General features: G+C 49.1%; 1 protein-coding gene across 2 annotated transcripts in view; it reads right to left on the reverse strand.

Moving 5' to 3' along the window:
* LOC121362826 (gamma-aminobutyric acid receptor subunit beta-4) overlaps nt 1-13,462 on the reverse strand; it is a 71,391-nt gene that overhangs the window by 44,112 nt on the left and 13,817 nt on the right. For both annotated transcript variants that reach the window (XM_041484677.1, XM_041484676.1), the window contains exon 3: nt 1,203-1,270. In XM_041484677.1, coding sequence (XP_041340611.1) covers nt 1,203-1,270 — 68 coding nt within the window. The remainder of the gene's footprint in view (nt 1-1,202; nt 1,271-13,462) is intronic.

The raw sequence follows: 13,462 nt of genomic DNA on the forward strand, positions 1-13,462 counted from the left end.
GAGATGACTCAAAGCTGAGTTGTGGCCTGACAGGCAAGATAGATGGAACTAGGTTAAGACATGTGGCCCTGCTAAGCTGAGCCTAAACTCAAGCACAGCTACCCAGTGCCTCCAAAGCCAAATCTAGGGCCACACCCAGTGCCCAGTGTCACTGTCACTGGAGTGAGGTGCCACAGGTCATGCAGAGAATTCAGGCGAGGGTGGGATGGTAGCAGAGTCAGCAAAAGGAACTTTCACTCAGGAACATGAAGGTTCATGGCTGGCTCTTCCCCCTGGGTCGTTCCAACATGAGCTCAGGCTTTTCAGGCAGCTTGGGAACAAAACCAACTGGTCAGGTTGTGTCACCTCCCTCCTCAGAAGAGCTGGTGGGCCAGGGAAACAGGGCAGGAGAGGCCAGAGACAGAGAAATGGGACAGGAGCAGGGGCAGAGCAAGACTTTAATCGACCTGAACTGCAAGAGTCTAAACTGGCCCAGGATGCTCCTGCACGGGCCAGGAAGGCAGGAACTGGACAGGAGCTGCCAGGAGGCTCCCACCAGCCTCCCCTCCACTCAGCCTCTGGAAAGGAGCAGAGTCTGGAGGAAAAGCCTCTGGACAGGAGGGAGAAAGGCAAGTTTAGGCAATTACAACACAATCTATGTGCTCTGCTGGGTGCTGAGGGCTTCTGAGGGACACTCCTGGATGTGAACATAAACCATGAACAAAGTAATCAAGAAATTTCACCCCAAACCATTGCTACCTGAGCAGATAATTTTTTGTTGTTGTTGTTCACAGTGGTATGAAAAGCTCCAATCTATCAATGCCACCCAAAACCACATTTCCATTAGAAGCCAGATCTCCAAGGAAATGTTGAATTACCACCAGAAAATGAAAATTAATTAATGTTTTTAACTTGGTAGGGACAGACTGACCATAAAGCCACCTTTGTATCAACCAAAAAAATACAATTCATACTGCTTTTTTGAGGCATAAGCTTTTCTGACTTGGGGCAGTGTCTCTGCCACCAGCACAGAAGGGATAAGGATCTACTCTGGGTGAGATGAGATGGCACAAGCTCCAGAGAAGCTAGCAGAGATCCAGATGCCTCCAAGAAACCATTGCCTTGGAAGTAAATCTCAGCCAGAAAATGGAAGAACAGTTTATAGCTGTTTTTTCCCCCCCTTTTCTTTCTTTTTTCCCCTTTCTCTTTCTTTCCAAACTTACCATGTTGACTTCAGAGATCTGGTCAATGCTGGAGATGTGGATGCTCATTCCCACTGTGACAGGGTTACCTGAAACACAAATAGGCTGGGTTAGGACCACATTCAAGTCTTCCTCTCTTGTCTGCAATATAAGAATTGCCTAGAAATGCAAGGATTTGATTCTAAGCAGCCCCACATTCCCTGAGTATCATGGAATTGAATGTGCTCAAGTGATTTGATTTCTCTCACTCCCAGACTTACAGACTCACCCCAAGGAGTAGTGCAGCCTAAGCTTGATTTTTTAAAATTCCTTGAAGTTAATTACCCCCTAGTAACACAATTGTCTCTGGTTATTCCAAATAATCCCTTCAGAGACCATCAGCAGGCTCCTAGTGGGCTCACACAAGGTGGTCCTGATTGACCATACAAAGAACTCAGCACCCAAGGCCATGCAAGCCACGGGCAGGAAACATGCTCCAGCTCACTCCTCCATCACTCTGCTGGCTCTGAGTACTCAGTCTGAAAGTCCCAAGTGAGTTTTAATACCCAAGGCACCAGACAAGTACAGGAAACAGATCCATGAAATGAAAAAGCAGCACTTGTAAGGTGGCTTTTCAGAGCAGAGCTCGGATTAGAGAACAGGACAGTCCTTACTGTGGGGTTTAAGCCATGTAAAACAATTAAAAATGAGATACACACCCACTACCAAACCCAGCAAAAACCCTCCTGCAGCTGGAAATGGGGTTTTGCATGTTACCCCTCCCCTGCTCAGGCCCACCACCCCAAAGACAGAGCACAAACCCAATCCCACCCCAAGAAAAGCCCCTTTCCCACACATGCAAGGTGGAAAATGATCTCTTGCAATGCATCACTAGAAAGGGAAAGGCAAGCAGTTGTGCCACTCAAGGTATTAACTCTTCCATGCACTCATTAGTAGATCTAAGTGCTGAAATATTTACAGATAATCATGAAATGGCTTAGAAAGTAATTAGGAGATTGGGGGAGAGGGGAGAACCACACAACTGGAAACGGAGTGATTTTTTAATTATGTGTTACCAGAAGTAGGGAAGCAGTGTCATTAGGGGTGCCTTGTGATTGGGTGTGCTGTTCACCGAGACCCTCTGCTGCAAATTAAGCAGCATTATCCTTTAATGGAATATGAACAACACTGAAAACATCAGAATTAACCACTGTAATTAGGCCCTGCTATGCAAATCTCCTTAAAGAGGCAGTGCAGGCTCCAGCACCCCGGGCTGCCTGACAGGGTGCCCGAGGCAGAGGTGCTCAGGAGACCTCGTGGAGCCTCTGAAGATCCCATCACAGCCACACTCCCAGACACATCTTAGCTGTGCTTGTGCCTTCATCCTTCACAAGGGAGCCAGGTGGGAAAATAACCAACAGTCACGCCAGGGAGACACGATCCTCCCGCAGCCTCTTTGTGCCAGAGGCTGACACAGGCACAGCAAAGCTTTTAAGGAAGTCTCACTTTGATAGTTTGTCTTTTTTCCCCCCTGAAATCAGGGCCTTGTGATAGGAGCCATAGCAGGAGGAGGAAGTCAGCGCTGCCCTGAGGATCTTGCAGGCTAATTAGTTACAGGAGGAGAGTCAGGGCCACGCACAGGGCTGCAGCAGAGCCTGGCAGAAGCCACATTCCCATTCCAGAACCTTTCTGCCAGGCAGGGCTGCTCCCTCCAAGAGTGCCCCACTGCCTGCTTGGCCTCCAGCCCGTCCCCATCAGCGCTTGTGTCACTGTGGCTGTGCATCCCTCCTTCCCCAGCGCCAACCAGGGCTCTGTCCCCACTGAGAGCAGGCTGGGTGGTTGGAGCAGGGGAGCACTGGGACACACAAATATCTGTCAAACCCAGAGCCTGTGCAGCCCATTCTATCCATGCAGACAGTTGTGCTGTGTTCATCACCGTGGTATCTGAGTGCCCCGGGTCATGCAGTGACTCAGAGCCACGGACGAGCTCCAGAGCTCCCCTCTCCCAGCTCCGGGAGCAGCTCTGGGCTGCAGGGATCAGCTCCCTGCAGAGTCAGCAGGGCTCCTCTTGGCACTGCCAACTCCTCCACATCCCATCTATCAGAGAATTTGGGAGGCTCCACTGCCCACCTGCGAGCCCTGGGGTGTGCAGCCCATGGGCTCCTGTGTGACTGTCCTACAAACAATGAAATGCAAGCCCTGCCTTTACTGCACCTACTTCATCTTGATGCCAGGGAAGCCATTTATCTTCTCCAGCCCTGCTGGCTCCCAGTCTGCTCAGGACAGGCATTCAGGAGCGTGGACACAGCCAACACTCAAATATGTCCTGACTCTCAGTGCAGCCCAATGGAAAACCAGGCCAGCTGGTGCCCAACATTCAGACTTTAAGTAGTACAGAAAAATAAACAAAGGACATAAATTCTGCCAATGTTAATAGCTTCAGGCAAGAGGGATACAAAAGTAGGGTATTTCAAGTATGGGATAACGTCATCGGTAGATTTGTCCAGAAGAGACAGAACTCTGCATTTGTGGATCCGAGACAGGGCAAAAGAAGTAAACCTGATAGTAAAGGCCCATGCTTTTATCTGTGCCTTGCCAGTGGCTACAAAGAACTAGACTTCCTCCCCTTAAAGAAAAAGCTTCTGCCTGGGAAGGATTCATAGGCAAGATCACGAGTGAGGGAGTGTGAGAAATTCTGCTGCTTTTACCAGAGAATGGCACCCTCACACATCCCTGTTTCTCACCACCAATGGAGAGTTCACCAACATTTTGTCCTGAAAGTAGTTTGATGCCTGAGAATAATGCACTCAGGAAGTTGGAAGGGAAGCAGACAAAAGAGTTATAATAAAAGCTGTCCTTTTTCTGCAAGTGATACATGTCAAATATAAACACAGTCAAGGTAGAGAACAAGTTGTGCTAATCTGCAATATTTTCCCAGCAACCAGTTATTACTTTCACATTTTATTTTATAATGCATCAAACCCCAGCACCTGGAGTCACGTTGCTAACAGAAATAACTCTGCACAAGTGTAGAAGAAAGGCTGTGTTTCCAAGCCTGTGTGTGCCTGCACTCCAGCCAGAGGTGATGGCAGCCTGGACTGGGACATCTCTCCCAGAACTCAGCCTGGGTCTGAGCTCACTGAAGACAAAAGCACAAAATTCAGTGAAACAGGGGGGTGATTACTCAGGTAGCTGCCCGGAGCTGAGGTCCAAGCTGTCCCCTCTTCACTCCTACCCAAGGAAGTCAACACTAGAGCAAGCTTGGGTTCCTCTGTCTTCAGATCTCCAGCTGCAACTCAGACACAGCCAAAGAGACTCCAAACCAGTGGGCAGGGGAACAGAGCTCCATTTCTGGGCCACTGAAGCCACATCATTTTTATGAGCTGCAGCCAGAGCTTCCAGGCTCCTGGTTCCTGCATTCCTGACCACATGGACTTGGCCCTGCTGGCAGAGCCCAGGTTTGCAGCTGCTGAGGGACAGGGATCAGCCTGAAAATTACCCTTTAGTCTCAACTACAGGAACAAAGGCATTAACAGGGTGTCAGGAGCTTCACAGCTTCCCTGAACAATACCTTCCCACATTTCACTGCACTGAAGGCTTTTCCTAGATACCCAAACCAAATCTTCTCTGCAGTTTAAATGTAGTTTGGTCTCATCATTCCCCCCCCTCTCCATGACAGTGAAAGAATAAATCAATCATCCTTCCTTAACAACAGCTTTTATTCTGAGAAACCATGACATCCCCCTCCCTCCCCCACCTATACTGCCTTGTCTAGATTAAATGCACCTGATTTCTTCAACCTCTCCTCAGAGGTCATGTTTTCTAAAGCTCTGACAATTAGTGCTGCTCTCCTCTGGCCTTTTGCCAATTTGCCTACAGCTCTATTTTAAAGCCTGGTATCCACAAACCAGCCACTGAAGCAATGACACACTCGTAGAGACAAAAGAAAAAGCAACCTCTCCTGCACAGAATCCTCCTAAAACCACAGAAACATCTCCAAACCTGCTGCAGCCATCCTGGGAGCTGCTCACTCTGTGGAGGAGGTTGGAGATGGCAAAGGGGCAGCTGAGCTCCTGCCACTGGAGTGCATAATACGTGCAGAGAGAGGGAGCACAGCCCTGTCTCTTCTGGACAAGAGGAGAAATTATTCAAGACAGCTTTGTGCATGAGCCTCAGCATTCCCTGCTTGCACCCTGCCTGTGGCATCACCAGTCTCTGAGATCCCTGCAGCAGCAGGAAAGCTGCTTTTAGGCCTTCTGCTGAGTAAACAAAGCCAACCAGAGGAAATTAGAGGCTTCAGTTACTAAACCTACATATAGAACAGGTCTGTGCCTTACCCTGCAATGGTAAACACCCATAGGCATGAGATTCCATCCATGCAAAGCCCTGCTCCTCACTCCAAACCCTCCAGAAGCTGAAGGGCAGCCCCAAACCAGCCAGTCCCTGCCAAGGTTGCCCTGCACTGTCTGGTGGAAGTGTTTCTGCACAGACAGGCTGGTGCAGGCAGGAGGAGGGCCAGGTTTGCTGATGAAGCACCATGGCACCACAGTGCTTCTCTTGCATTTTCAGTGACCCCCCACCCAACAGGAGCAGCACTTGGGGCAATCTCAGTCTCACCACAGGCACGACCAGCACACAGCCTGTCATTCCACTGCCAGCACTTTTCCCTCCACGCTCCTCAGCGAGGCAGGGGCGTTCAGCATCCACTGTTCTTTCTGCAGGAAATGGCTCACCCAGGCTGCTCCTCTGCTTTGTTCCCAGCACTGCACCTGGGGGCAGCCTGGCTTTGTGTTTGCAGCTCAGAGCCAGGGCCCACGTCATGGGCTGGTTACACAAGGCCTGACAGACGTGGTTCCTTGGGAGCCAGGAGCTCCCAGGTAATTGGAGGTGCAGGAGGCAGCACATCCAGCACCGGGCTTGTCGCTGGCTGAGGAGCTGCTGCCAGGATGAAAACATTCATCCTCTTCATAAATCTCCCCCTGGCCCTCCCAAAACAGATAGCCCTGAATCATTTTTGGCTGATGGACTAATTAGTCCTGTGCCACAGTTTTTTGAAACCACCCAAAAGATAACTCAGAGGCCAGCCTGTTGTCAGGACGCTCAAATTTACTACACTCCAGTGCAGACAGAATGGAAATGCTCCTGGCTTTTCAGCACACAGGAAGATTGCAAGAGGAGCTCACAAATTGCTGTCTGCATAATAGCTGTACTTACAGATCTCAGGACCAAGGGTCTGCTACAGCACTGAGAGAACATCTAAAAGATGCCAGCCCAGCAGGCTACACAAGCCAAATCACAAAGAAGTTTCCCAACACTGATTTTCCTGTTCCTTTCCTTTTATTTTAGCTTATGTACAGCATCAAGCACAAACTCAGTTTAGAGTTAACATTGCTTGAGGAACAAGGAAAGTTGACCATGTATCATGAAAGCAGAAATGTTCTGGGAACCACTTTCATCCAGCACCTCTGATTTGCCATGACATCTAGAAGCACTGAGTTCAGCAGGGTCCCTTAAGAACCCACTCAAACTTTTCCAAAAAAATCTAGGTTTAAACATCCATTTAACACTTTCCAATCCTTTTCCCATTTTTTTTCCACTCTTATTCCCATGATCTCTCCCCCACCCCCAGCCAATGCTATACATTTCTTTTGCCAGGTTCAGCACAGCAGCCAGAAACATCAAACACATTCAGAGGCTGATATTGGAGCTCTCCCTCTACTCCCAGCAGATCACCCCATGGAATCCCTTGGATTTAAAAGGGCAAAGCCCTCCGTGGTTTTACACTCTTATACATTACCAGAAGGAGAGGTGGTCTCAAGGCAAGTTAGCAAATCTGGCACTGGCTTTTTTGTTGGGGGGACAGGTTATGAGGGACTTGTCACTGCTGAGGAATCTCTCAGTGGGATTTTGGGGCTAAAAGACAGGGCCCTGGCCTCCAGGGTGTCTGGGGATGTCAATGCTTTCCCCACGGATTCATGGCTCTGCAGGGGCAGGAAGGATATCTACCACCACTAGTTCCCATGGAGATTGCAGCTGCTCTCCAAGTAGGTCTGGTAGAAAACAGTTTCGTGGGTATTTCTTAGGTTTCCTTGGTATTTCTTAGGTTTCCTACATCTTCCCATATTCCTTTAGGGAGTGTCTGGCCCTTTTTACATCACTGAGCCCATGCCCAAAATGAGATTTTGCCTAACCCTGGTGTGGTTTCCATCCATCTACACCACACCAGGCACAGCAGCACCCTGTGCAAGGAGGATAATGAGGATTTCCAGCCTGTGCCATTGTCCTCTCCTGGCATCCAGGCACTGTCACCTCATCCAGCCAGACAACTGAACTTGAAATATTTATTTAAGACAGGGGAATAGCTGGGACTTCCCAAGGAAAATGCCAAGTTGGAGGAAGCTCTCACCAGGATATCAAGGACAGCACAAAGGCAGGATGGAACATCCAAGGAAGGGTACAGCCACAGCTCTTGAGCAGACTTTTGGAATATCCAAACATGAACATGGTGCAAGCAATGAGGCTCCTGCTCAGTGAGGAGCCAGGGCCACAGCCCTCGCAGAGCAGGCAGAGCTGACCTCTGTTCCTGCCAGCACTGCTCCCTGAGATGCTCTTTGCAAACACGGCTTAACCTGGATAGCAGCAGCCACAGTCCCAGCCTGTTGTCACATGAAGCCTCCCTACGGACCTGAACAGTCACAGAACATTTTCTCAAGCAAACTGTGCCTGCTCCTGAGCCAGTGCTGAGGGATCCTTCTGGAGGAACAGTGCTTTCCCAGGGCAGATGCAGCACCCGTTCTGGGACTGTTCCAGGGGAAGCAGAGAGTTAAGGAGCACAATCTGTGAGGCACAGTGGATTACCTAATCTATCTCATGGGTATTTTTTATGGATTAGTAGGTATTAGAGTGGGATATTGCAAATATCCCATGGAAATTTGGAAGTGAGAGAGAACAATCAGCTGGCTGCAAAAACAGTGTAAAGGTTGTCCCAGAGGGATTGAAGGATTACAGAGGAAGCTAAATCAAGGTTGATTTTAAAAGATGTTGGTAGACAGCTACCCAAGCTGAATAAAAACAAAGTCTCAAATGTATAGGCTTAAAAATGGAACAAGAGAGTAGACACCAAGCCTGACAGTATCTGGACTGCCAGTGGACCCAGTCCAGCAGAGCATCTGTACACACACACAGGGCTCTCAGCATTAAAAAATAGTTACTGACTACTCAGAACATCATCTCTTCTTGGAAGAGGCCTAGGTCAATATTCAGGAGATAGATTTTTAAAGCTGTTTCATCCTCAGTGAAAACTGAAAACAGTTTTCCAACATCTTCTGCTTGTGAATCTCTTGCCCAGGTGATGCGCATTTGGTAAGGTCATAGCAAAGCAAAAGAAGTTCTCAGGTTTGTCAAGCTCTAATTTAGAGACACACAACTGCATCACCTCACCAAAACTCACAACCATCACCCTGGCATTGACCAGTGGGTCCAAGCAATCAACTCTTTAAGAGCAACTTTACCAAGAGGACTGAGTGCCAGCTCCCATCCATCCCTTAAAGCTGGCAGTGAGACAAAGGCCAGCTTGCTTTGCAGGGGTGTCGCTGCCATTGGAGTCTTTGCTGGAGCAGGGACATGGCAGAAGGTGGATCCAGATCTGACCCCTGGCAGATGAAGGCAGTGCTCCAGCCTCCTGGAGGATGGCTCACCTGCCCTCCCCGTGTCCCCAGGGCACCCACAGGGACCAGCTCCGAGGCTCTGCAGCCTGCAGGGCACACACTTGGTGTTCCCCTGTAGGATCCCTCTCTGCAGAGCTGGCACTATGAAATACCACATTTCCCTGTGTTTACACCGAGCAAATCCCAGGAAAGCAGAGACACTGAGCATCCCAGGTCCCTCCAGCTCTCCCAACAAGAGTAGTAGCAGGAGGACAACGGGGCTTGCCAAGCAAGTGCCTGTTGTAGACTGACAGCAAAGCAACACAAGCCAGGCTTCTTCTCCCCAGCAGCAGCGTGAAGCATTGTGCCCACGCTCATCAGCCACCCCCACATCGCTCCACCTGAGAAGACTTCCCTCCTACCTCTGTCAGGATCCTGGCAGGCAACTGCATCTCTCCAGGGGCCCTGCCAGAGCAGCCCTGGGGCACAGCTCTGCCTGCCTGGGAAGTGCTGGTGGACTCAGGAATAGTCCAGTCCTTCTGCTTTTCCTCAGAGCCTGTGTTTGCCCCATCTCCTAGAGCCTGCCAGACACTCTGCTTCTCCAGCTGGGGCAGGCTCAGAAGCCTTTGGCACCCTCCTGCTCCTCCTTTCCCAGCCCAGCACCTGTTACCCTGCTTTTGAAGGGGGCAGCTCTTCAGAAAGGATTGCACACAGACACGAGATATTTTGAATCCCTGGGTGCAAAAGTAAGCAGGGTATTTAACCAAGTACCAGAACACACTCACCACAGGCAGCTGCCCCATCTCAGTCTCTGAGCAGACCAACCCCCAGGACTCATCACAGCCTCAAAAACACTCTTTACAATGCAAAATGTTCCATCTCTGTACCAGTTCTGGTGCTACAAGGCCCACAGAGGCACACAGGTTTTAAAGCAGGTTTAGGGCTGAATCCCAAGTGCTGAGATACCTCCCCCAGCATCACAACACTCCTTACAGAGCCAGGAGGTAGGAGTGCAGCACAATACCTGGAAAACCACAGCACCACCCTCCTCCTCACAGCCAAACCACCCCCAATGGCAGGGGTGGTGCTGCTATGTGTGGGACTCCTATCCTATCCTATCCTATCCTATCCTATCCTATCCTATCCTATCCTATCCTATCCTATCCTATCCTATCCTATCCTATCCTATCCTATCCTATCCTATCCTATCCTATCCTATCCTATCCTATCCTATCCTATCCTATCCTATCCTATCCTATCCTATCCTATCCTATCCTATCCTATCCTATCCTATCCTATCCCATCCCGCCCCACAGGATCTAGCCCCTCAGGCCAGGTTGCCAGGGTGGCCCACAGGTGAGGTCATTTAGCATTTTTTCCTGCCTGGCAGCTGTGGAATTTTCTCCCGAGTTGCCATTGGAATGTCTCACTTCTCACCTGCCCACTCAGGGCACAAAGGTGCTGACCCAGCTTTTCAGTGCTGGGGCTTTCCTGGCACGTGAGCAATAAATGTTTTCTCCATGGGGAGCCTCTCTCTTGTGTGCACTGGAAATATTCTCCCCCAAAGCATCTGCAGACCTGGCCTGGACTGTGGGATGTGACCTGTCTGGGAAAACACTCTCACATTACCAAATCCTGAGCCATCTAATCCCCTTAGCTGCAAATGAGCTGAGCCAAATTAATTTAAATGGGTTAACACAAGCTCCTCTGTTCACATCAAATCCCTTTCTCTGTCTTAGAAGTGTTTGTAACAACAACAAAATACCTGGACTTGTCATTTTTATCAAAGTGGCAACAACAAGGTGTTTTCTCTTTTTTTTCTCCCTGTTTTCAATTTTTTTTATGAGTTAGTCACACCTCCTCATCTCTGTTTACAGACTCTTGTCTTTAAAGATGTAACTCCTGGATTGGATCCAGTTGGACATCCCCAGCATGTGGGAAAAAACAAAAAGAACGAGATGGCCAGGTTGGGACCTGGTGCTAAACTTGCATCATGCCCAAGGCTTATGCTTAGGGGCAGTCAGGACAATTTATAGGGCAAGTATTGAAAAAATGGAGTGAGTCTGGTCTGAAAATATCATTACATTCACACTGAATTCATATCTCGGTTAGGAATCACAAGAAACAAAGAACACACAAAAACCAAGCGCCCCCCTTTCCAAATGTCATCCATGGGATCACAAGTTTTCATCCCTCAGTTTCTGAGGCTCTTGGATGTGCTTTGTTCAGGTGGTCCTGCCCTTTCTCCACAGTCTGAAACAGAGAAGATCTTACTAAATTCAGTGGTGACCAAGAATATAAAGAGTTTCGTAGAAAAAAAGGATTCTAGGATGTTCACTTCTGAAAGATTGCCCCCTGTGCTGGTGTTTCCATTATTTCAGTAAGGCTTGATTTGCAATAATGCCCGGAACAAAAGTTGCCTTTTAGCCCAGAACCTCTTTATTAAGACATAAAACTAAGTCCCATTTGCTCACCAAAATAATTGCTTTCACTCAGGATGCATGGATGAGTGAATCTTGCAGAGCTTTTACATATATATTCATCTCCAGCAATTCATCAACACAATAAGCACACATTATTAACTTGAGTACTCATCAATTTCTTTTTTCTGGAGCTTCAAATACTAGCAAGGAGCTAGTGTGCAATAGGGAAGAAAAACATGTAGGGAACTTGTGATAAATGTTCTATTTTTGCTGTGAAAAGAGGATAAGAAGAGGAATTCAGCTCATAGCCTACCCTCTCTCTCACTTCCAAAAATTTCCTGCCAAGCTGAGATCCTTCTCCAGAGGCCAGGAGAGTGGGCTTTCCTGCAGACCTTCTCCAGGTGACATCTGTGACCTGGGTGGCCTCCTCTCCTGGCCTGACATCTGATCTTACACCCAGAGCTTTGTCCCTGCCATGGGCACCCCCTTTTTTGTGCATCACCCCTTGAAGAGCCCAGTGCAGCCCTTGGACATGGCTCTTCCCCTGGCACAAGGTTCCCCTGTCACCTGCTGTGGTGTCACCAGCCCCAAGCTCCTTAAAGGGAGCAGGGATCATCTCATAGTGTGTAAGAGAAGAGTCAGAACTACTCCAGGCAGCTGAGGGGATGTGTTTGGAGAGATCTGCTGGCCACAAAACCCATCCTGGCTCTGCAGGAAGAGGAAGGGGCACGCCGGTGCTCTCCCAGCTCAGCTGACTGTCCCAAATGCAAGCACAGGGTGACAAAGTGTCCCAGGAGCCATGGCTGTCACCCAATTTCTTCCCTGCTCCTGGGCTGTGTCACAGACAAAAGCCCACCATGGCTTTCAGTGCCTGGAATGGCTCTGCAGGCTCAGATGGAGCCTCACATGGGGACAGGGAAGGCTCTGGTGTCCCTCCTTGCTGACAGCCCCTGGGGGATTCACTACAGAAGCACAGGAGTGAAAGCTGAAAGCAGGGCAGGACACCCTCCCTGGTTTTCCTACTCTATGACATGATCATACACAGTAAATATATTTTCTGCCATGTGTAGTGGCTTTTTAAACATTTTGCCAATGTTTTGCCAGGCTTTCAGTGCCTGGAATGGCTCTGCAGGCTCAGATGGAGCCTCACATGGGGACAGGGAAGGCTCTGGTGTCCCTCCTTGCTGACAGCCCCTGGGGGATTCACTACAGAAGCACAGGAGTGAAAGCTGAAAGCAGGGCAGGACACCCTCCCTGGTTTTCCTACTCTATGACATGATCATACACAGTAAATATATTTTCTGCCATGTGTAGTGGCTTTTTAAACATTTTGCCAATGATCAAATTTACAAAATTTCCATTTTTCTCTGAAGGGGTGTTGAGGAAAGTCCTTCTGCTTCACCCATCAGAACGGGAACTATTTGTGAACAAGATTAATGCCCATTAATTAAGAGCCTTTCCTATGGCTACATCATGGCATTTCTCCACAGCAAGAAGTGGGCTCACCTGCCTGTTCCCTATGGGGGCTCCACAGGACACCACAGCTGAAGGAGAGGTCACAGTTTGGTGACAAGCAATGGCCCAGAGCTCAGGAGATGCTAGGTCTGTTCTCACAAATAAAGAGAATAGCAGGAAGCAGAGCTTCCCAGTGCCCTTCCTGGTGCTGCTGTGGGTTTTCACCATCACTCCCAAAAATCTTCCCTCTTCTGGTGTCCTCAAAGTGTAAAATGGCCCCAGAGGTGTCCCATCCTCCCCCAGGTGGTGGGGAGATTTGTTAGTCAATATTTGCACAGCACAGGAGCCTTGCTGATATCTGCCACACAGAGCCCCTAATACCACCTGAGAACAAATTCTGTTTGTGCACACTCAACATCACATCCAGCTCAGCCCTGATTTGAGAATCCTTTCTGGTGAGTGATGATGTCCAGGGCAGAGAGAGCACAGCTTGATTTCCAGAGCCCAGGCTGAGCTGGCAGAGCTGGCAGGTAGAAATATCTTGTTTTGACTGGTAAACTGAGCAAGTTTGACATGGAAACCACTGAGGGAGAATAAATATGGAACAACAAGATGTAATTTTACAGAGTCTCTCTTCCAACTAGAGCTGCACTCAGAGTCATCCCAGAGTTGAACTAAGAGGTCCTGAGGTCTAGGGAGGGGAATTCTGGACACAGTGGGTTGGGCTGAGGCTCACCCCTGTCACAAGCACAATTATTGAACAGCACAAATCCTGCAG

Source organism: Pyrgilauda ruficollis, unplaced genomic scaffold (assembly GCF_017590135.1).
Source record: "Pyrgilauda ruficollis isolate IOZ18807 unplaced genomic scaffold, ASM1759013v1 scaffold67, whole genome shotgun sequence".
In the NCBI taxonomy this organism is placed as follows: domain Eukaryota; kingdom Metazoa; phylum Chordata; class Aves; order Passeriformes; family Passeridae; genus Pyrgilauda; species Pyrgilauda ruficollis.